At 39.8% G+C, this 24,220-nt stretch overlaps 1 protein-coding gene across 5 annotated transcripts in view; it reads right to left on the minus strand.

Annotated features, from left to right (window-relative positions):
* Nucleotides 1-7,377: 7,377 nt before the first annotated feature.
* Nucleotides 7,378-24,220, minus strand: part of HECW1 (HECT, C2 and WW domain containing E3 ubiquitin protein ligase 1) — a 353,214-nt gene continuing 336,371 nt past the window's right edge. For all 5 annotated transcript variants that reach the window (XM_073332820.1, XM_073332821.1, XM_073332823.1 and 2 more), the window contains 3 exons: nt 23,720-23,834; nt 21,995-22,193; nt 7,378-12,136 (listed from right to left, as the gene is read on the minus strand). In XM_073332820.1, coding sequence (XP_073188921.1) covers nt 12,025-12,136; nt 21,995-22,193; nt 23,720-23,834 — 426 coding nt within the window. In that variant the 3' untranslated portion in view covers nt 7,378-12,024. The remainder of the gene's footprint in view (nt 12,137-21,994; nt 22,194-23,719; nt 23,835-24,220) is intronic.

The raw sequence follows: 24,220 nt of genomic DNA on the forward strand, positions 1-24,220 counted from the left end.
GGGTGGGGCCGGCCGAGACCCCGCCCCTCACAGCCTCACCTTTGCCGGAGAGGGCGTGGCTGCCGCGACGCCAAAAGAAAAAAAAAAAAAAAGGCGGCAAGGCTGAAGTGGCGGTTGGCGGCGCCACCTGCCGGGTCCCGCACGCGCCGCCTCGGCTCATGAGGGGGGAGGGGTTGCGTGTGTGGCCGCGCGCGCGCCCCTGCGTGTGCCCAGCCTGGAGGGCAGCCGCCGGCTGGCCTCAGCCCGTTCGCGCGGGGGGGCCCGCAATGAAAGCGAACGAGAAAGCGGCGTTTCCCCCAAGCAGCCTCCTCCCGTTCCTGCACGAGCTGCCTCCCTGGCACGGCGGCACCTGCACGAAGGAGATGCGGTGACAGTGTGGCTAACTGCGCCCGTGCAGAAGTCCTGGCCTCCTCCTCTCCCTCCCCTCAGAGCCACATCCCCAAATCCTCAACGGATTAAAACATCACAAGCCCGAAAACTATAATAAAATTCGGGTTCTTCTTGTCTTCTGCTTTTTGTTACTTTACCCTTCATGGTTGCTGAGATAGGCTTGAAAACATGAGGCCTAGAAATCAGGTGACTCCAGGAGCTGAGGCTTTAAGCAGAGCCCCAAATATTGCAAGACTAGGGATAAAATCAAGAGGGCTGGAAATGCTGCTCCACGCTGAGCGCGCCAGGCTGTATGTGTAATGTGTATAGTGAGCAGCTTGTGGGTGTGTTCATAAAAACCAGGACTTGTATCCTGGCCAGATATCAGACCAGAACTGTGTTGAAAATAAATAAGCCAGCTCATTCCTCTTTGCATGACAACATTTTTAAGAACTGTAATGTAACAAAATGCTTGCTATAAGTGAGGGTCAAATTGTGGTCAATAGGCCAAATACAGCCCATGCAGTTCTTTAATGCTACTCTAATATAAAGGAGCAGCTCACACCATAGGTGGATACTAGCATGCACTGTGGCTTATCTGCTTGGATTAAGGCAGAATATTACATTACTACTACTAAATATTAATTGTGTTATGATAGCACCTACAGATATTACTTAAACTGTACAAATGCATAATAGGAAACAGGGCCCCAAAAAACTTATAGACTAAGTAGACAAGCCCCTTCCCATCTTCCTTGGATGCCAATTTGACTGGGGCAGCAGAGCTACCTCAGTCAGCTTTCTGCTGGTGAAGAGATATCCTGCACAGGCATAAAGTGGCCTTGACCAACTGGAGTATGTGCTCCAACAGAAACAGAAGGGGACCAGAGATTAAAAAGAAAATTAGACTCATGGAAAGATTTCCATACACTGAGTGCCTGAAAATATTAGGACTGTTTAGAAAGATGTGATACAGATATATCAAACTGACTAGTATAGACAATTTGAGTACTTCTACTTAGCCTCACAGTACAAAGACAAGGTATATCCAATTATCCTGAACGGCAATACATTACAAGAAATATTAATATTAAATACTTTTTCCTCACTACACAATGCATGATTAACTTGATACAGTCACACATCATTGAAACGAAGAGTTTAACAGGCATTTTTAGAAGGATTAGATATTGATATGGATAATGAGAGCATATATAGTTACATTAAATGGGATAAAAAATATAGGGTTTATGAACCTTCTTCCAACCATTAGCCAACCACTGACTTCTGGGGTTAGGCAAATATTTTTGCAGTGACCAGGTTATTCCATAATCATTCATTATGGGTTTCTTGCACTTTCCTGTGAAGCTTTTGCTTACTGTATATTGTAGGACACTGGATTAGAAGGAATACTGGACTGATCTGGTAAGGGAATTTCTATGCTCCTAAATATGTTCTAACTTGGTAGGGCAGTCCCGTTTCACTGTCTAGTTCTATGGAAACTGGAGTTTTCTCCTGGTGGGAAGGGTGGTTGTCTAGTGGGTAAGACATGGAGTATGACGGGAAGAAGTTAAAGGAATGGTCATTTTTATCCTACCTAACAACTCTGAAGTGCTACAGTTTTGCTTTAAGTACATTTTGAAGAAAAACCTTCTGTGACACTACCATTTAAAATAGACACTGCTAAAGCATTTGTCTCTTTTAAATGCAGAAAGACACCCTTTGCTACTGCCTGCCAATATCCAGAGCCTACAGCAGAAAAGATTAGTGAGGTAATGGCCCCACATATAGGAAAGGATTCTAAACCTCCCAGTCATTGATCAATGATGATTCAAGGGTGAGTGAGTAAATCGATGACTGAGTAGTTTTGCAAATGCCAAGTCAGAGGTGCAAAATGAAATATTTTTAAAATAAATTACAAAAAAATATATAAAATTGAAAAACAACAGAAATCAGAGCTGTGTTAGAGACTGACATTTTCAGTACAGAGAATTTGTGTAAATGGTAATTGGGGCAGAATATTATTGTTAAGCAATAAAAACTAAGAGTTAACTATTAGTTAGGAAGTTGTTAAGGTTGAAAGTACACATTAGGGGTGTTAATTAACATCCAGACAATGTGGTGTTATTTCCCCAGAATACTTCTACCTCCAAAATATGTACATCTAGAAATGAATGGTTAATTCTTGCCATATGTTCCCTCATTACTTATTTTCACCTCAGGCAGGTTGCAGTTTCCTAGAAAACAGGGTCCTAGACCATTTAAGGTCCTAAAGATCACAATCAACGCCTTCAATTGCACCCAAAAGCTAATAGGTAGCCAGTACTGAGCAGGAAAGTACCAGTGTAATATGTTCATTCCACCTAATTTCTGGAGACAAGTGGCTGCATCCTACTCCAGAATGTGAAAGCATCATCTCTTCAATGGTAAAGCTAAATAGAGCACATTACAGCACATATGGCCAATGTGGGCTGCATAGGGCAGACAGGGACCACGTTGCTCCTTTTCTAAAGAGCAGTAAATTGTATATTCCACCCTGCCTTCCTTGTCCAACATGTCCTTTGCCAGCAGGTTCTAGTGTGAGCCATGTTGACACCCTTTGTTCACTATTGATGCAGCAAGTAGAAATTAGAGCTGAATATGTCCCTACCACACTCTTTGATATTCAGTTCACTAATATTTATTCTTTATTTCCAAATATCTGTTATTAAATTACATGTGGTATTTTTAGGACAACCAATACCCATGAAACTAGTTAGCCAACTGTGTTTACATACAAATCCCAGCATTGTTTTCCATCAGTATCAGTAGATCTGTTATTTATATTTTGTCTTTCATCCTGAAAGATCGCAAATACTTTACAAACTTAAACAGTTACATACTACACACAATAATCAATCCATCAATCCACCATTATTGAAATGCAGCCATATCTGGAGTGAAAAACCAGCCCAAAACAGCAGTTGTCCAGTAGTTTACAGAGCAGCACTTCTTCCAGTTTGGATAAACATTCAGAAAACCTCAGATTTCTTTCATAAATCTATACAATCCATTCTAATATGTAAATTCCAATTCCTGCCATTCTTTAATTTAGGTTTCAGAGTAGCAGTCGTGTTAGTCTGTATTCGCAAAAAGAAAAGGAGTACTTGTGGCACCTTAGAGACTAACCAATTTATTTGAGCATAAGCTTTCGTGAGCTACAGCTCACTTCATCGGTGTAGCTCACGAAAGCTTATGCTCAAATAAATTGGTTAGTCTCTAAGGTGCCACAAGTACTCCTATTCTTTAATTTGTTTATCTCTTTCTCTACCATACGGTAGGAAAAGCCTAAAGAAGGCTGTTAGAAGTTCAATGTTTTAAAGTAACAGAAAGATGGATTTGCTGCATCATTAATTAGAATTACCTGCTGAATAGAAAGGCAGTGAACAGAAGAACCATTTTGTTTAACTGGCTTGTGGACTGACTAAGTCAATTTGCCTTTCACTTCACTACACAATAGCTCTAGCAACTGGCATATATTGTAGATGGCTCAGCCATGATGTACTACTATGGAGTATATAACAGCACTGTAGCGTATAAGTGAAATTCACCCTTGTGCAGAGGGCCAGCATAAGGCCTATATACCACTTTAGTCTCACTTAAGTATTAAAAAAGAGGGCTTATGTGGGATGTAAATGGTGTAGCATAAGCCTTGTGCTGGCCAGCCTCAGAGGGGTGAATTTCAGCCTATGTGAACATAGCTTCATCCATTTAGAAGCTAGCTAATAGATATATTTAGATTGATCACAGTTACTGCACAGCAAGAAAGTTTGTGTGTGATTCCTCTTTTTTTTTTTGCCTCTGTGTTAGTCTTTAGCCACATATAATTTAGAGGAGAGCTCTTGTTATGCTCAATTATACTCAGATAGTATGACAAACATTCGTTTCTGCTGATATCATTAGTGTCTTATGGTTCAACATTTTTTTCCTTTCAGCGTAGCATGTTCTAGGAATTCATTCTTTATTATGAGATGTACTTGGCCTGCAAGCAATAGAGAATGAAGTGGAGTGGAGGATAATGCGTCTCGGGCTTTGTTTAGGAGAATGTCCTTTGCATGCACCGAAGTGAAAGCCTGTTTTCAGTTCTGCCCTTAAGAAGTGGATCAAGCAATGTTGTATAGGAACATAGAATTTGCCTGACTAGATCAGAACACTGGTCCTTCCAGTCTGGCAGACTAATTCTTCAGAGGAGGGTATCCTCCTTTTCCCAGTATTGAACATATTCATTTGAACATTGGGTGAAAGAAATAATTCCTTCTCTGACCAGTGTGGTGATCAGTTTATACCTGAAGCATATTTGAGTATCCTTTATTCTTGAATATATAACTCAGCATGTTCTACAGATGTTAATAAAATTCATTCTTTAATCTAGTGATAGTACTGTATGTAACACCATGTTCTGCAACTGTAAATTCTAGTCTGACTACATGCTGTATGCAGAAGTGTTTTCTTTTATTTCTTCTAAATTGATATACTATAGTTATCCTAACCTGAGGTACATCAGCCATGTACTCTTGAATTCATCTTGTCAACATGTAAGGCCTCACTTTCAGAGGTACTGAGTCCCAAAGCTCCCATTAAATTCAGGTGGAACTGTAGGTGCTCACACCTCTGAAAATCAGTTCCGCATGATGGGTTTTTTTGTTTTTTGTTAAAATTGAGCTGATTCAGTAGTCTGAAGACAGCAGGAAAACTAGGTTTCTTATCAGCTACAACTGTAGCAATTTCTTCAGTCTTCACATTCACTTTGCAGTTTAAACAAAGATGCACGGATCCATTAAGTGGCAGCATTAGGCACATATTTTCATTATTATTGCCAGCTTCCTGAGTTACTATTTGACCTGGGTGGAAGCTTTTATCTAAACTGCCTCTCATTTTGCACAGTGTTTGAGCAGAATAATTTGCGGAACAGGTAACTAAGCTCTCTGTAGGAAGATCTACGAAAGTCCTTTCCTGGGCCTCTTCCTACCCGTGGACATGGATTGCTATTTTGCAGCAGTTGTCACCCAGAATCTGAGTGCTGCAAGTAAATGTTACAATTGTTTTAATTAATTGTTTGCACTAAATATCTGTTACTAAATATTTGAGCATGATTGAATGGGACCACATATAAAAGTCAGTATACCATCTTAATTCAGAGGAAGCACTTGGAATATCCCATTATAGTATAAGACTGGATGGAAAAATGCTTTCCATTTATATAACTTTATTTATTTTAAGCCTCAAGAGCACCTCTCTTTGAATTTATAGTCACCTAACTCAATGCCCAAAAAGTAATAAAATCTTATTCTTCATAGTTAGGTTGATGGCTGAAGGACATAGAAAGGACTTTTTTCTCCCATATACAATATTATAAGATTTGGGAATTATAGGAGGATAGCACATTCCTCTGCAACATCAGATATAGATCACAGCCAGACACAGGATGCTGGATTCAATAGAGCACTGGTCTGATCAAGTAAGGCAAATCCTATGGTCCTAGAGGTGAATTGATTTCATCACCAGTTTTGAGGCTTATTTTCAAAAGAGAAAGCAGACTGATCAGAAAAGTTGTACTTTTTTCAGTGCTTGTCCTCAGCAGTGTTCTAGAAATACAAACACACTAGCAAGTTACAGAGTTGTCAATAAAAGACCATGTAAGATATACTAAAATCAAATCACAGCTTGTACCCAAAATCTCACAGAAGATTCCAATGTTGCCACTGCTGCATTCCTGAAAAGCTGTTATCCGAGTTTGATGGTTTTAGGAAGCATGATAATTTATACTGCTTTAGTTAAAGATTGGTGGTAAATGTAAGGCTTTGAAGACTGAAAAATGAGGAAAAGGAGCTCATCCTTCAGACTTGATCCAGCATTCCCAAAAGTAGTTTGAAGCAAAATTAAATGACATTAAAAAAAAATTAAAATAACTTATACCAGCAATTCCCAAACTATGAGCTGCAGCCCATTCTTGAAATAGACTGAATTAGTGTGCTCCAATACAGTGTACAATTTAATTTTTTTTTCATTGCCCCTGCCTCGTTTCATTAGTAGGGTCACTGGGCAGGGCATCAAACTACTCATACAAGAGCCTGGAAAAGCAGTCGTTTGTTTTCATGTAATAAAAAGATAAAAGGTCAAGGTGTAGCCACAAAGTGCTTGCTTTTCACAAAGACAGAAGAGTGATTTTTTTGTTGGCACTAAATTTTCTCACACAGCTCTAGTGTTTTGTGGCTTAAAGCTATAAAACTTGAGATAAAAATTCCTTCAGTCTAAGCCCTCCTATAAGCTGTTATCATGTGAAACCCTAAAACATCAATAATTTGCAAAAAATCACTGAAGGCTATTTGCAGTCTTGATGTGCTCTCCAAAGGCTTCTGTTGCATTTAACCGAAACGGGCTGTCACAGAATACTATGGGCCTGATTTTCATTTACATTGAAATCAGAGCAGTGTTGAGACCTTAGTGTAAAAGTATGGCAGGAGCTCCAGGGCATTCTCTGGCTAGTTGATGTCATCATTTACCACAAGCCCAGCAATTGTTAAGAGATCAACGTTTACCCACTGATCACACAGTGCTATCTAGAATACAGTAGTCGAATTTTGTCATCATATTTGTCAGCATACTTTCTAAAAAATAAAACAAACTTTTGTACTATCAGGCTAGGGCTGGCCCTAGGATGGTGCTCTTGGAGTATGGGGCCATATCTGCATACACTGAAGTGCACATGTCTAGGCAATTGAAGCTGCTATCAACCCCACAGTCATTTCTGTGCTTCCACTTTTTGGTGCTATGCATGTGGGAATCAGAGATAAGACACAAGGCCTGAAAGACTGTGCAATGCAGACAACAGGCCAGATCCAACGCTGGTGTGTGCAACACAACTCCGCAAGTCAATGGAGCTCCACCAGGTATGAATTTACCCCATTATAGTAAAATGCATCTTGCACAAAAGAAACTATTTTTAATAAACAGTACACATGATGCCATAACAAAGTGATTTTATTGACATTCCTGTATAGTGATATGATTGAATAGAAAGCGCAGCCTGAGTATCATGTGACATTTTTCTGTCAATATAAGCAAAATCAGTCCAGTAATGAGGACTTTTACTGCCATTGACTTGTACGAAGTCTTTAACAAAACAATAATAGACATTTATTTTAGATAAATTGGAAGCTGCAGGGAATTTGGCTAATGGTACAATATTTACTATACCTAGTACCTACTATCTACAGGCATCTGTTTGTCTGCTAGAACAAAGGGACTACATGACTCACTAGGGAGAAAGTAACAATCCAATTTTTTGGACTTTGTGATAGCTGGAAAGCCTATCCCAGGTTTGTAATATATTGCAGTCATTTTTAATAACAAACTCTGAGGTACAGCAATAATAATAATAATAAAATAAGCACCACATTTGTTGTAGAAAGGTTTGTTGGTCTGCATGTGAGTGAAAGTGTTTAATCTTCACTGGGAAGCCCTGTTTATGTTGCTCTGAAGACAGGGTGAACATTCATGATTTCAACATAAATTAATCAAAGAATTCTAAAGCCAATTTCATCCTGCTGGAACCCCATCCATATTAGCAGGATTAACACCAGGGATGAATTTAACCCTCCAGATTATATCTATGTATGTGAGTATATATACATATGAAAATAATTAAAATTTTTTTTTTTTACTCAAAGGTCTTAGCTGACTCTCCCTCCAAATTATGTCCTTTTCTCTACTCCCTACCCCACCTGGTGTGATGATTTCAATCTCCACTGTTTCCATCTGGGGCTATATCAAACATTTGTTATGATGAAATCTGAAAAAACAAAACAGTCTGGGTTTCAGGTTAGGTTGCAAATTCACAATTCGACCACACTTCATTGAATTTCATATGCACTTGAGCAAACTGGGTAACATTTATATTTTCTCATCATAACTTTACAAAACTCATGGTTTCTATGCAAAACTAAATGTAGCCTGGCCTATTTGCTTTCAGTTTTGTGGTGCCTTTGGACCCCAGAACTTAAAAGACTATCATTTACAACACTTATCTGTTTTTCTGTTCTTTCCTTCTTGCAGCCTAAAATCTGTCTATCAATACAGATATCATATTTTAGCATAATGATAGAACACAACATTTTAAGAAGGGAATTGGGGTGAAGGGAATTGAATGGGTTATGATTGTTCTGTGCATCTTTAACCTTCTTCACAGTAGTCTTCCTTGTGGAAAACCTTTTATTCCTTCCTGAGGAAGGGCTGAGAAAAAAATGGCTCTCATGAATAATCCAAATGTTTACGATAAATGTGCAGATCTGCAGAATTCTCTCTCGTTTATAGGTAAGGAGTGGAATTTGAATGGAAGAACATGGGGAAACAGTGCCTCTTGTGTATACTTTTTTAAAAAAAGAAAGGATCAATAAATGGATAAGAGACATGGATAGGTTGTTCCTGTTGTGAGATCTTAACTACGCAAACCATCACCAGAAATGCTATCCCAGAGACGTCAATGGGTGAAAATCACTTAAGAAGGACTTTGTCAGTGGAAGAGAATTAAAAAGGTAGGATCAGATGAAGTTTCTGGAGGGGAAAAAACAGATAAAATATGGTGTTTTCTTTTCCCAGTTTCAATGTTTTGGTGACAAGTCTAGCGAAAGCATGTGTAGAAGGATTATGAGGACAGGAAGGAAAAGAGTCATTTGTTTTCCCCTACTATTATTTTTGATCCAAGAATATGCAGGGTGTTTCTATTTTGATGCCATCAGAATCATCTGAGAAACCAGTTTTTTTGAAATATTTCCATGCAGGAGTGCTTTTGCCAGAGATTTTGATGGAAAATAAGCTGGCCATGTCATATATTTTCTTTATCCAGATCGCCAAGTTGCTTGACACGGTACCTGTCACGTATGAAGATACCTACAACCTATTCTAACCCCTAGCATATGGCCCATGTCAGAACCTGATCTGAAGAAGGAATGCAGGAGCGAGTCTTTCTTGTTTCTGTCTGGGGCTAGATGCTGTCTGTGCAAATACAAATGTCTTTCATTATGCTACAAAAAATAGTTTATTTTTTTAATAAAATACAGCTTTGAAATATTTTAAAAAATTCTAACTATACAGTTATCTAAAGGCTGGAATTCCCCCCTCCTCCCCTTTTTTTATGTTAGTGAGACAGCTCTTGATGTACAGTTTTCTTTGGCCAACCTGGGACCAACCAGATGGATACTTGTCTCTGCTTATTTTCTTGTATTGTTGAAGACACCGAGCATTAAATATAATGCATGTCATTTTGTAATGATTCTATCAGGGATGAAACAGGAATCTTGCACAAAAAATTGGCCTTTGGGACCCAGCCTATGAGATGCTCCCACTGAATGGGGTCGAGATTGCTGAGCACACTGCAGCATCAGAGCCAGAGCCTTTGTGGCAATCCTGGTACCATGCAGTCTCCTATAATTCACCCTGATGTAACAGAGGCATAAAGAAGCAGGTTACATAATTTTTGCAGAGCTAACACCCATAGTATATGACATAGAAATGAGAGCTGGGACCGAGGCTGTGTTTTTACACAAGTGTACAGCACCTAGCACAATGGTGCCCTGATTCATAGTTGGGGTCCCTAGTGGCTACCGTTATACAAATAAGTAAATAAATAAATAATTTAATAAATAAATAACAATGTGTATTCTAAAATAAATACTTAAAAGAAACACATAATAAAAATACTATTAAATGGCCATCAGATATTAGTGAAGTAGAATTAATGGAGCACTTTAAAAATTCATATTCTGATTAAACCAAAACATAGTATTTCTGCTTAGAAGCATGTCTTTACCTGTCACCATTAAGACATGCAGTAACTTTAAAATCAAGAAGAAAGTCATTCAAAAATATTAGAAAACAATCATATACACATTAGCGTATTAATAGCTAAATATGTCGGTCAGTAAAAACGCATGGAAAGGCTGGGCCTGACTATGTTCTTTGAAGGGTAGGTTTATAAGAACAGAATGTGTTGGATGTTGAATGACATCTTTCTGACAGCTTTCTGAAGTATAACAACAAAATGAGCATAGTAACAGAGACACAGATGGGTGTGGTATCTGACTGCCATCTATTTCACGTGAGCTGTTGCTCGTATCAAGATAGAATTACCCTGTATATTTCACTTAGTTTTTGTAATGGGTATTCTTTGACACTATCGTGCTCACTTCACATTTTCCCAGTTAAGACAAACACTTTCAATCCACAATAAGTTTTGGAAAACAAGGGCAGCAAAGGTTAAAAGTTGGAGACAACCAGTGTTGTGGGTTTGATTGTAATAGCCTCAGCAATACCCATCAAAGACAAGAATGCTGCTGTGTGCCTTGCCTTTCCTGGCTTTGGAGCTGGAAGATGAAGCCCACAAAATTAAAGAATTTGAGGTCTCAATTAGGCACCAGAAAAGAACTGGATCTTTAATTTGGTACCTAATGAGGCCATGCAGGTCATTGGGCTTCACTCCAAGAAGAATTGCTACAAATGTTTAAGCAAAAGAGAGATACAATCTCACTGCAGCTTCACATTTAACAGAACTTTGTCTAAACCCTTCTGTGCACAACCAATTCTGAGGTTATGGAGGTTTGCATTTGACAACAAAGGGAAAAAACAACAACCAGAAGTTAGCCCTGCCTGACAAGAAATAAATGGCTTCTGATATAAGGGACAGGATTGTCTATACTTCTCATTTGTAAGGGGGTGTTTTAAACATCAGATAACAAAGAATCAGTAAACAGAACCCAAAGATATTAACAAGAGCAGAACATTCTTCTCAGTCCCCTTTTCTTTGTCATGTACAATATTTAGGTAAGGGATCCTTCTCCTTTATGCTACGTAATGAGACATCCTTCTTGAGTGTGCACAGATTTGTGCTTCTTGCGTGGTAAACATTACAATAGAGATGCCCCTCCCAAAATGTCTGAAGTGCAAGTTCTTTCCAGTACTGGCAAGTAACCATCCATAGCAATCACTGGAATACTTTGCATTGCATTACAGGGTGTTTGTTTTTTTTAATGTCTTATCTGCATCATATGTCTGGGCCAGTTCCGGTTGATGTGAATCTTGAGTCCAGGTATAAAAATTTCAGTTTTACTCATAGGTATCTCTATGATGGACGATATGGACAGGAAAAACAAGGATGGATGAAAGAAACACTTGACCACCTCCCAGGACTGAATTCAACTGGTAAGAAGTGAGATGAACTGTGGATTTGTTTAGAAGACACAGGCATATAGAAGCTTGGAATGGTTGATGAGGTTATTTATTTTTTAATCAACGTAGGTGGAAGTAAACATTTATCAACATTTGGTCAAGTGTAACATAACCTGCATTCGTATTTTTATTATTATTAATGGAGGTATGAGGAGATATACAGAAACCTTGAGACAGCTGTTTTTCTATTGCATACAGGCTAGCAGTCCATTGGAAACTGAGGATGAAAGCATGAAGGTTAGATCTTAGAGGGAGGCAGTTCTTCATGCACAGCTTTTGTCAATCCTGATTTTTGTTTTAAAAAATAAAAACATGGAAAACCAAGATCATATGATGGTGGGGAAGGAAGGTGACATCATCAGCCAGGAAAATACCAGAAGTGCCTGAATTCCCTCACTCAAGTCCAAACGTGCTAGTTTCTTCAACAGCTGTCAACAGCTTTTCATACAGCAAGGAATAAGATGGGTAGGGTGGAAGATCCAAGCGGTTGAAACATGTGTGTGCCCTGCAAATGGAAAAATGCAGTGTTGTAAGTTTCATTTACTTTTAACAAATATATTAATGAGAAAACACTGCTTATTCTGACGAAAGTTCACTTATGTCCTCTAAATGGTTAAAAAGCTTTAAATAAATAAAGCCTAAGTGTTAAAATAAAAGCCCCTAAAATCCAAAGAGCCAGAAGATATTTTAAAAATATACATGCATCAATTTGAATATATATATATATATATACACACACACACACACACACATAGACAAACTAAGCATTAAAAGAAAGTATCTGTATGACAGGCTAGATCCTTCACTAGGCACAGAACCTGCAATAAGCTCCATGTGGGTGAATTTCCTATGCAAATGTGGGGCTCTCTGTGGAATTAAGGCCCCAGACTTCACACAGAGTAATATTAACTGGTGCCACTTTGGTTGTTTTCTGCTGTTCCAGAAATGCAAAGCAGCTATACACCTGGTTTAAGTGGCTGGTTAAGCTCTGCACTAGAGGACAGGTATAAAACAGTTGGAATGTATTGGTAAATTTGGCCCTGTGAGTAGAGTAATAAGACAGGGCTGACAACTGTAGGTTCAGAGGGAAAACCGGAAACACTACAAAACCGACTGCTTTGGGTGCCTGAAAGAGGAAGGTCTCTAGAAAGCAGAATGCTGTTTCTGTAGCTCACTTGTTATGAGGATGGGTTTTCAATATTATTATTTTTTATTGGTATTACTGTAACATCTCGGAGCTCTAGTCAGGGATGAGGACCCCATTGATTACAGTCTATATGTACCTACATGAGGAATTAATATTTAATAATGAGCTCTACAGTCTAGCACAGAAAAGTATAACAAGATCCAATGGCTGGAAGTTGAAGCTAGACAAATTCAGACTGGAAATAAGGTGTATATTTTTAAGTGACAGTAATTAACCATTGGAACAAGTTACTGATGTTGTGGTGGATTCTCTGTCACTCGCAATTTTAAAATCAAGATTGGATGTTTGTCTAAAAGATATGCTCTAGGAATCATTTTGGGGAAGTTCTGTAGTCTGTGCTGTACAGCAGGTCAGAATCTATGTATTGTATTAGGCACCGTGCAAACACAGACAAGATGTCCCTCTCACAAAGAATTTACAATCTAAGCTAGTTGATAAATTTTGAAGTTTTTCAACAAAATAGGGGACACGTTTCCCATGAAAAAATGTCCCCATTTTCCAACCAACTCTAGTTTTAAATCACGCTTGAGTCGGGAGAAAGATTTCCATTTGTATTCTGGCTTTGCTAAATCTTTTACTATTTCCTTTTCTTGTAGTAACCCTTCTGATAAAAAATCCTCAAGATTTAAAACACTTTTATGGGACTAGGAGGCCCCAAGAATGGGAGGCTAACCCTAAATTACTTACAAAAATTGTTCCAGTCAGTTCAGCATAAAAATGCTATTTGATTTTTAGTTTTGAAACACACTGACCTTTACAAATATCCCCAACAGCCTCAAAGCTTTGCTAATTAGTAATCCATCATGCTGTGCTTAATCTATCTCTGTAGGGAGTGCACATATATGTCTCTTTTCCCCCCAACGCCCTAGGCATGGTGATGGGTGTTGTTCATGTCTGGTATTTCACATCCACATCAGGCCAGATCTTCAGCTACTGTAAAATGGCAGAGCTGCAATGAAGCCAATGGAGCTATGGTGATTTGTGAGAATCTGGCTCCTGGTATTTTTAGAATCAATCACCTTGTTTTACTTCCAGCTCTCAGATCTCATCCTTTAATGCATGTTATTTACTATGAACTGAAGCAGAAGAGCCCTTCCTAAAGTAGACTCTCTCTTAACCTCTGGTGCTCATTTGTTAGGCCAACCAAAAAAAACCAGGCTGAAGGCAGATTAGTTGGCATGAGACTTGCAGAACTGAAAGGGGAGATTATCAGGCACCCACACTGAATCATTAAAAGCTATCAGGAAATTGAAACAGCCAGAGGCATAGTCTCCATTGCACTGCAGCATTTCAGTCAGGAGAGCTTTTACTAGTTTTTCTGAATAAAAGATTGTAAACTGGTTATTCTCTGAGAGAGTATGCAATAGAAGCAATTTCCTTTGGAAATGAACTGGGAACATAAAGGAGTTAGAGAAATAAATGAACCTTGAGAAAGTCATTATTATCATACATCTCACAGGTGAGTGCATCGTGTAGTGTATGCATTAGAGATGAGTAGCCTTCCACCATTATTTGTGTTCCTCAGCCATCCTCACTAAGCCCTACCAATGTGTGTTAACCCCCTTCAGGAGCTAGAAGGTGGTTGAGTTCCCTTGGTCCATTCAGTCACAGGACTCTACAGAGACTAGCAGCAGAAGTGCTGATTAGTGCTACCTGCAATGGTGTTTACTGTGATGTGGACACCTGTCCACTAGGAACTGGATTGAGATAATCAAACTCATTTCAGTCAAGCCAGTGAACAAGCTTCTGATGTTGATGACTTTCAGTCACTCTTCATCTGGGCCAGATTCAGAGCACAGACCTACTCATTTTCCTATTACCAGTTCTCTGAAAAAAAGTCCCTCAAAACTGAAGCCATTATTAACCTTTTGAGTGTCACACATAAAAAGCATTTAGGGGCAGAGAAGAATCTTCTTTGTGTTATTCCTTTACAATTTGAATGGAAGGTAAGGACCTAACATACTGTATGTCCTCAGAGCCATACAAGTGGCCCTTCATTGGACATACAAGCAAATATTGGATTATGGGTTTGTACAGGACAAAGGCTTATGTAGAGGAGGGCTGCAGGTAAACAGCAGGGTATAGCAGATTGTTACGGGGTCATATGATCGGGGAGGAACTATTGGAGGGAAAAAAGAGAAGGGAACCTCAAAATGTCTGGAGATGTTTGGACATTTATCCAAACAAAACATTTGTACCCTCTAACCCAAAAGTATCTGTCATACAAAAAGATCCCCAAACAACCAAATAAAAAAGGGAAACTAAATAACTCTCAGGCCAACCACCATGTAGGTATTATACATTGCTGAAGGACAAAATATGGGGTCAAATTCTGTTTTATTATATTAATGTAAATCTGGAGTAACTCCAGTGAAGTCTATGGAGTCAGCCTAGTTTTACACCAGTAACTAAGAACAAAATTTCTCCACGTTCCTTCTGCAGTGTTGTAAGTGGGCCAGCTGTCATTTCCTGTTCTTTGTTGCAAGGGCCAAAATCTGGGGCCAGGGTGTCAAGTGTCTGCTTATGTAATGCAGTGACAAGTTCTGATTTTTGGTTTGGGGAGGGGGATGGACAGGAGGAAGATAAGCCTTCCCTGTTCCTTCTCAGTATTGCTGAGAAGGCATTCGTTTTTGCTTCTTGCAGCTGAAAGTTGAAACCCTTTCCTTTTCCAGCTGAAACAAAAGGCACTCAACTCAGCACTTGGGTTGTTTATATTATATGCTATGTGATTCCTAAGCACATAGGTCAATTAAGAGGCCGGGACATTTTCTGTAATGTCACAGTCCCTTAACTTTGTGCCCAATCCTGTAAGGGGTTGAGCACCTCCTAAGGTATGCTGAGCAGCCTCTATGGCCACTGATGTCACTGTACTGAGAACATGGCAGGAGAGGCTCAGCATTCTGCAGTATTCGGCCCTTTGTGTGTATTGGAGAGGAAATGCTGCATGAGCAAGGGAAGAAACAATAATTACATTTTGTGAATAGGCTTTCTTCCTTCAGTTAAGCCTCTAGCAAGACCTGTTAGCCTGTTGACATTTATGAGAGCATGTTCAGCAAGTATGAGGACCCAAACTCGAAAGAGCAGAGTATTTACGCTTTTACAAAACTGACCCCTACACTTTTAGAAGAAAACATAAGATAAAGTAATCTAAATCATGACCTACTTATAATGCTCTTGTCTTGAAGGAAGAAAAGCTATCAACTGATAATTTACATTTCTTTCTTCTTTGCAGTCTATAGTTATAACTCCTAGCAGTTTGTGGGGGTCTGAATCTCTAAATCTCTCTTAGTGTCTCCATTGCTACTTCTCGCCTTTTAAATGTCCTCTCTAAAAGTTACATGTAAGCTTTTAAGCTCTTGGCATTCTTCTTCTTTTGTCACTTCCCTTAATCCTAATAATGCTGACAGTCCAAAGGCAACAAATGCACACACAACCCTCCCCTGTCAAACTTATGGCTTTAACCTGTCAGCTGTAATAAGGTTTGCTTTCTGACAGAACAGTGCCAGAGAGACAGAAATGGGCCACTTATTCCTCTCACCTTGCTTTTTTGGGGAGAGGTACTAACTCCCAGCCACAATCCTCAAATCTCTCAGATCTTCCATACCAATATTTACTTTTGTTCCTCTTTGTTTGTGAAGGGAAACACTCAATGGTTCCTCTTGGGAATTTTTTGCTTAAGAATTTTTTGCTTATGGGCTCTAAGGTTATATTTCTGTTGTCTTCAACAAAAACGGTTTATGCTTCCTTTACAGGAGGACCAGTTTTCCAAGGGTCACATATCTGAATCAGTTTGTGCCTCAGATATTTGTCTGTCCTAGTAACATTTTATTGTCAGCATGAAATCTTGCCAAACACATAGATAATGAGAATATAAAGAATAACAATATAGGAACTATACTTTGAATAGGAGAATTATATTATATCCCATAATCATCTCCCTTAGACTGAACTGTAATAGGGCAATTAGGAGAGAGGAAGGGACTCAAGAAGGAAAGAGAGGGGAGGAGGATGAGGAGAAGGACCCAGGATTAAAAAAATAACAAAACAAGCAAAACTAACATACACACCACTAGGAAAGGGGGAAATGATGTGTTTATAGCCTGTTTGTACATCCAGTACCTTAATTGTTATATGGCAGTTTTGGATATTATGATGATAGGTACCTAATAAATATCTTAGGACCTAGAGAGATCATTTATGTAAGATCAAATATTTACTGATAATCTGCATATGCTAACTGCAGACAATATGCTGGTACAGTACTTATAAATTACTTTGTAGAACTAAAATCACTTTCAAGGGAAAGTGAGCTAATTCTCTATATTGATTGAGAAAGTAAAGGCTTGATCTTCTCAGGTACAAATTATTTGCAATTCTTATTGAAATCGCTGGGCCAAATCCTTATTTGGTTTTTACTTAGGCAGAATTCTCCTTCAAGCCAATGAGTGTTTTGCCTGACTGTGAAGGAGAAACAGAGTAAGGATTTCAGGATGTGTCCCAATGGGAGGTATAGGTGTTCAGATTTCTCAGGATCAAGCTCTTAGCAGAGGGCATTGTCTTCTCAGGCAGCTGTAGCAGAAAGTTTTTCCCTCTCTTTTCACATACGTTTCAGGTGAAGTTGTTTCCTTAGTTTTAGATACAGCTACATGGCTTAATATAAGAAGGTTTTTTTGGTATTCATTAAAGTATGGTGGGGAATTAAGGTCAAGATCTTGGGAGACTGAGGGAGTTGGCTGAGAGCCAAAAATCTGCATGACACAAGATAAGAGCTCCCCTGCTTCAACAAGGCTATAGATGGGAAGAAGTTTTCTCAGATCTTCATCCAGCTATAAACCTAAACAGTAGAACAATCTTTCCCCCATGGGAAACTTAATAAAAACCAAGCACTGGGAGTCAATATATAATTGCTGCATTTCAAAGGGAAGTCTTCCATACTAAACAGGGAGAGTAAACCTGGGGCCTGAAGAACAGAAATCAGCATACATAACATTAAGTGCCTGGACTCTGTTACCTAGTTTGTGGTATCTCATTTGATTCGCTGCAGCAGTGTGGAGGAAAAACAAACCATAGTTTTACATTGACAGAGTCCTGTAGGAGTTAGACACACTCTGGTTGGATACTGCTGCAGAGTCACGTTCTTGTGGTCTGGGAGTAGAGCAATATCTCTGATCTGTTTTCTGCTTTGGCTGCCTTTATTCTAATGGGTATACATGATACATAAATGTAGACTAGAATAAAATAACCCATGTCTCATTTCCCATGCATAATGGAAATAATCCACTTCTTGGGTCTGATATTCCTTATACCAGTGTTTCACACCGGTGTTACTCTACTGACTTCAGTGGATTTATTCCTGATTCACACCAGCATAAGTGAAGTTAGAATAAAGCCCCTGGAGTCAAAATCTTCCAAACCACTCCAAAGTCATGACTCCTGTTGATATGTCTACACTTGGAGCTGGAGGTCTAATTTCCAGCTTGAGAATACATATCCATGCTAGCTCTAATTGAGTACCACACTAAAAATAGAAGTGTACCCATGACTGAGGGGCTAGGCACCCTGAATACAATCCTGTCCAGGATGTTAGGCTGTGTCTACATTTAAACTGCTAGAGTGGCACAGCTGCAATGCTGCAGCTTCGCCGCTGTAGCACATCCGTGCAGGCAATCATGACAGCAACAGGAGGGGTTTTCCCATCACTGTCGTTAATCCACCTCTCCAGCAGGCAGTAACTAGATCAATGGAGGAATTCTTCTGTCAGCCTACACTGGGGGTCAGGTCTGAACACCTATGTCTCCTGGGAGAGAGGGGGGATTTTTCACATCCCTGAGAGAAATATGTCAGTTTTCAGGATAGACCAGCCTTTGTTAAGTACTTGGGTGGATGGCTCCTCCTGCTGCTGTGGTTACACTGCTATTTCCAGAAAGCCCTACCATAATTGCTATGTATTAATAGTAGTACTATTACAAGTATCATTTCATCTCAGAAATTCACACCATGTGTCTTTGCTGGTAGGGCTGCATGTTGTGGCAAGTGCTTGGCATTACTACATCTGTGTTCACTGGTAAACAAAACAGGAGCAATTGCACACTGCGTCACTAACGTATAAGGACAATGTGTATGGGAGAGTCACACATCTAAAACAGCTATCAGGAGAAGGAAGAAGAGACCAAAGAGGGAGCCCTGGGTTCTTACAAAATATTTAAAACTTTTCTTGATACTTTGTAAAACACCTGGAAATGTTTAGACCAGACCTTGCCATAAAACCCAGCAACCCCACATTCATCTCTGTGCCAGGCTCCGCTGAAGAAGCCAATTGCTTGGAGGTTTATGCAACCTTTTGCAGATTTCTATGGCATAAGAAACAGTCATAATTTTTGGTGGACTGGGGCCTAAGAATCTTGTAGCGTTCATGAAAAAACTCAAGCTGAAAGCTGGATCCTAAATCTGTATTTGAACACCTAACTGACCTAATCTGATTACTTCTAGGGCACATGGAAAAGGTCATCTATTTTCCCCATACATTAGAAAATGCGGGAGGGTAATAAGTGCAAATGTAGAGGTGGGGAATTGTTTGAGGGGGAGGAGGATTTGTAGTGAGTTACCTTAAATTGGTACACTTAGTGTGCATTTTAAAGTTATGCCTGAGTGCCTAGAGGATATGGTTAGATGCCCTTTAAGCCTCTAAATAAATCCATAATTAGGCATCTAAATAAAAAGTTCAAGTAAATGTGGATTTAGGAGCTTAATTTTCAGTGTCCAGGTTTTGGCATTTTGGCCCTGGTGTTTTATATATTTCTGGCTGCTATATGCACTCAAGAGCACTCTACAATTATTAAATAATAAAGATGGTAATTCATGGTAAACAACCTGGATTTTTCCCCCATCAGAAATGGTTGCTTCATTTTTCTGGATTGCAGAGCTCAGAAAGTTCTAGAGGGTTCTGCAGCTCTGACCTGGAGAGAAGGCTTCTTTGGGGGAGAGTGAGACTTTGAGTAATCAGTGGACAAACTTAAGGCAGTTAGCTTGAATATCTTGAGGCTAACTGACTCTAGGTCATAAGCAATGCCTAGGTTAACATAGAAAGTTAAGCAGAGCAGAAAATGGCAAATTACCTTATTAGCCCTTGACAGGTCAGCCTGGTGTTTCTCATACACACTACAAAACCCACTCATCTTCACATTGAGAAGTCTAATGTAGATGGATTTATACGGAAATGCTGCACAACCTGGAACTTGTACTTTTTGTGATTCTTCATGTCCATAGTCAGGACTGTCCATAACCACCTCTATAGCCCATCTATAGAGATGGTTCTGGATCTCTCAAAGACTTTGGAAAACACATGGGACTTGCAGAATGCCAGGAAAGTTGTTAGACTTGTTCTCTGTCAAACCAAGTAAGAAGAATGTGATAGAGTCAAAGGATTCTCCTTGAAAATGCCTGGTCAACAGCATCCTCCCAGGCCTGTCTACCCTGTGGATTTGCCCTGATTCCAGCCATCCCTGTCCACCCATCAGAACAGCTGTACTGGAGCAAACCCCTAATGCAGATATGTTAATTTCAGTTAGCAACAGTGCAGCTTACCGCTGCTTGACATGGGGTTTGCACAAAACAGCTTACACGGTTGCCTGATCACTGGTGGATGAAATGAGGGCTAATTCACAGTGCAGATAAAACTAGGGCTAATTCCCCCAGTTTCCTGAAAGGACTGTATGCTGGAGCACCTCAGCTGTTCTTAACTGGAGGTGGTCTCTAATGTACACAGGTCACAAGCCATTGAGGGCTTTATAGGGCAAGAACAACACGTTGAATATCCTCCTGGAAATGAACTGGAAGCCAGTGTAGATCTTGAAGCACAGGTGAGAGGTCTTCCCTGAATGAGGACTGTTAAGCATATAGGGGACTTCCTTAGCTGAAATCTCTTAATGGTGTTAAAATGTAGCCTATATAGAGTGCATTGCAGTAGTACAATCTCAAGGAGACAAAAGCATGGCTAGACATAGTGACATCCACATTCAAGAAAAGAAGTCACAACCTAGATGGAAGACAGTGTGGTCTAGTTGACAGAACACTGACTAGGACTCAGAAGATCCAGGATCTATTCCTAGCTCTGCTATTGGTCTGTTGGGCAAGCCATATCACCTCTCTGTGCCTCAGTCTCCCCATCTGTAAAATGGGGATAATGACATTGACCTCCTTTGTGAAGTATTTTGAGATCTACTGATGAAAAGTGCTATATAAGAGCTAGGTATTATTGTTATTATTATGGTTGGACACAAATGGATGCAAATATTCTTGGCCACTGGTGTAGCTGTGGAATCCAACAAGATGCCCAGGCAGTGAATCTATGTCATAAACACCAGGCACTTTCCCTAAACCAAGACAATTGCCTCTGCCTTTCTCCCAAAATCTTCCTACAGCCTACATGCGTTATTCCAGTCTTGTCTGGGTGAGCCTCAGCAAGTTCTCGAGTAAGCTTCAATCTGTTAGAAACTGGGTAAATCATTCAGCTGCACCTACTGAGCTGATTAAAATGGATATATAAAGCTTGGTGGTACCATCACACTGACTACAGCCCATGTCCTCACTAAGCTTCCTAATGGTCCCATACACATTAGTATTCAGGTTTAGTGTGCAGGTGCTGGGTGGTTGGTGGCCCCTGATATGCAGGAGCTCAGACTAGATGATCTGGTGGTCCCTTATGCCCTATGAGTCTATGACACGCTGAATAGTGGGGTGACCAAATAGAACAAATGAGATACAATACAGGTGTTCAGATTTGAATCCCTATGAGACTTGGGCTAGGAAACGGGTATATGGCTGAGTCAGAGACACGATTTGAAATCTCACGAGCTCTGAAATCTCACAAAAAGATTTGGTTTGGATCTGAGGAATTAGCATCCTGACCATTCCTTACTATTTAAAGGAGTCCAAATGTGAAGGTCTGGTTTGACCCATTTCTAAAGATAAAGGATACCAAAAGAAACCACCATTCACTGAGTGCAATTGTAGGTTCAGTGGCTGTGTCGTGATGAAGTGAGATTTGTCCTTTGCTGCTCTTGTATTCACTGTCATTAATTGGCAGACACACTGAATAGAAGTGTTGTGCTCATCTTCTCCACAGCATTTAAGATTTTATTCATAATACAGACATACCTCGGAAGGGATGTTATTTTCCCCCATTTCTCTATACAGAAGCGCCGCAGACCATTGCTCCCTCGAAGGGCTGCAAACCCCTCATATGGCACACTAGATGTTCCAGTGACAAACTGCAGGAACCGTAGCCTCTGTTCATTGTTAAATCTCTCCACTGCTGCCCAGAACCACCGTATTACAATATGCCCATCATGGTAACCTGACAGAGAGAGATTAGAAACATACAAGTTAAGTGGGAACTGGATCTGATGATGTACCATTTCAATACATTTCCACAAAAAGAAATGTGAGCTGATAGCTTTTCTTGCTACAAAACCTCAGCCAAAGGACTGATCTAATGATGGATGAACTATGTCTTAGCCCTCTTGTCTTCTCACCTCTGGATAACTTAATATAGCTAACTCATTTGAAACTTACAAAATTCCATGTACAGCAAAACTCACATTTATAACTCACGTATACAGGCCTTTCCCAAAACATTTTGGCAAATACTATGGTTATCCATGTTAAAAATAAATGACTAAAGTTGATATTCTATATGGCTCCTGACAGCTTGATGGAAAGGCTACATTTCTGATTCCCAAATACAACCAAGGCTGTAGAGCTGGATAAATTGTTACATCTAGAGCAGATAACATTCAATAGTTTTTCTTTAAAACAATGTAATAAGAGGAGTAAAGAAATTAAATCAATGGTCCAGACAGTGAAGCTAGCATAGGAAGGTGCTGGCCTAGCTCCCTGCATCCTAGGTATGAATCACTTTAAGGGGTCATACCCTCTTCGTGGCCAATACCAGTCCCTTTTGGGGTTGTACTGGCCTCCAACATCTGGAGGGGAATGGCTACTGCAAGCCCTTCCCTGGCAGACTTTCCACCACAGGAGCTCTGGGCTTGAGATTATGCTAGTGAAAGCCAGAATGATCCCACGCTCAATCTAGCTCAATAACTATATTTAAATAACCACCTGAGATAACACTTTATGCAGAAGAGTTAAACATGAAAACCATTATAGGGATCCTCTTTATGGCTAGTAGCTCAGTGCTTAAGCAACAAATAGATAAGAATAGTTGGTGGTCAGCCAGCAGCCAAAATTTGGGTATTGTGTTTATGGGGGAGGACAGGTCAACTCCACTGAGTTTTCTTTTGTGTTGCAGAGCCAAGGGACCTGGGGGGACAACCCATTTGCCCATTACTCAACACTACCTGCACACACTATGTGCTTTGTTCAAAACAAAATAAGTCCAACTAGTCAGGGCAGGGGGTTTAGTGCTGATGCTGAATGAAGAAGAGAAACACTTTGACTTGGGGGCTTTAAGATAGTGCTGCATTTTGTTAGAGTGTAACTGGGAGCACAATTTGGCTCTATTAAAGTTAATGGGAATTTTGCCATTGTCTCAATACGGCCAGGATTTTACTCATATTCTTCAATATAAATAAAGTATAGGCTAAATTCTTCAGTCTCTACTCAGTCAAAACTCTCATTAAGTCAAGGGAATTTTGTCTGAGTAAGATCTGAGTTGAAACTGCAAGACCTGTTCTAGTATTAACATGTCTATTGGCCAAATCATGAGGTCCTTATTTAGTTTTCACTGAGTCCTTCCTGAGAGAAACTGTCTGAATTCAATGGGAGTTTCCCTTAGAAAAAATAGAGCAAACACTGAGTATGCATCTCAGGATGTGGCCTGATAATAATTAAGGTCCTACTAAGTATGAGTAGATAGTTTACCTCCACGATATTCTGTGTTGTTACGCCAGTCATTGAGGTCTATTTCTGCAGTGCCTGCAATCACCAGCTCTAGCTCTCTGGCATCAAAAATGGAGACGAGCCTGGAGTCTACAACCTGAAACACAAACCATTCTTGAGCCCACTCTGGACTGGAAGTACAGCAGATGCATTATCTTAGAAAAACCCAGTCACGGCTCCAATGATTAGCTGCCTACTGTGACTGTGTCAACAGTCAGATTCCAATCACCTGCTGATAAATCAGTTGCTCTTCTTTTGTGAGTTTGCTGAGAATTTTAATTGAAAACGATGCTGACCTATGAGGAGATTTGATCAGAATGGAACAGCAGAAGGAAAAATGAATAGTTTGTGCAGAGGACTTCTTCCTACCGCATCTCTTCTGAAAAGTGATATTAATGGTCAACTGCGTAACAGATTTGCAAAAGGTAGGGTATATTTTTCTATATAACTTTTAGTCTGTGTCAGAATATGGTTACAAGATAG

Source organism: Lepidochelys kempii, chromosome 2, assembly GCF_965140285.1.
Source record: "Lepidochelys kempii isolate rLepKem1 chromosome 2, rLepKem1.hap1, whole genome shotgun sequence".
In the NCBI taxonomy this organism is placed as follows: domain Eukaryota; kingdom Metazoa; phylum Chordata; order Testudines; family Cheloniidae; genus Lepidochelys; species Lepidochelys kempii.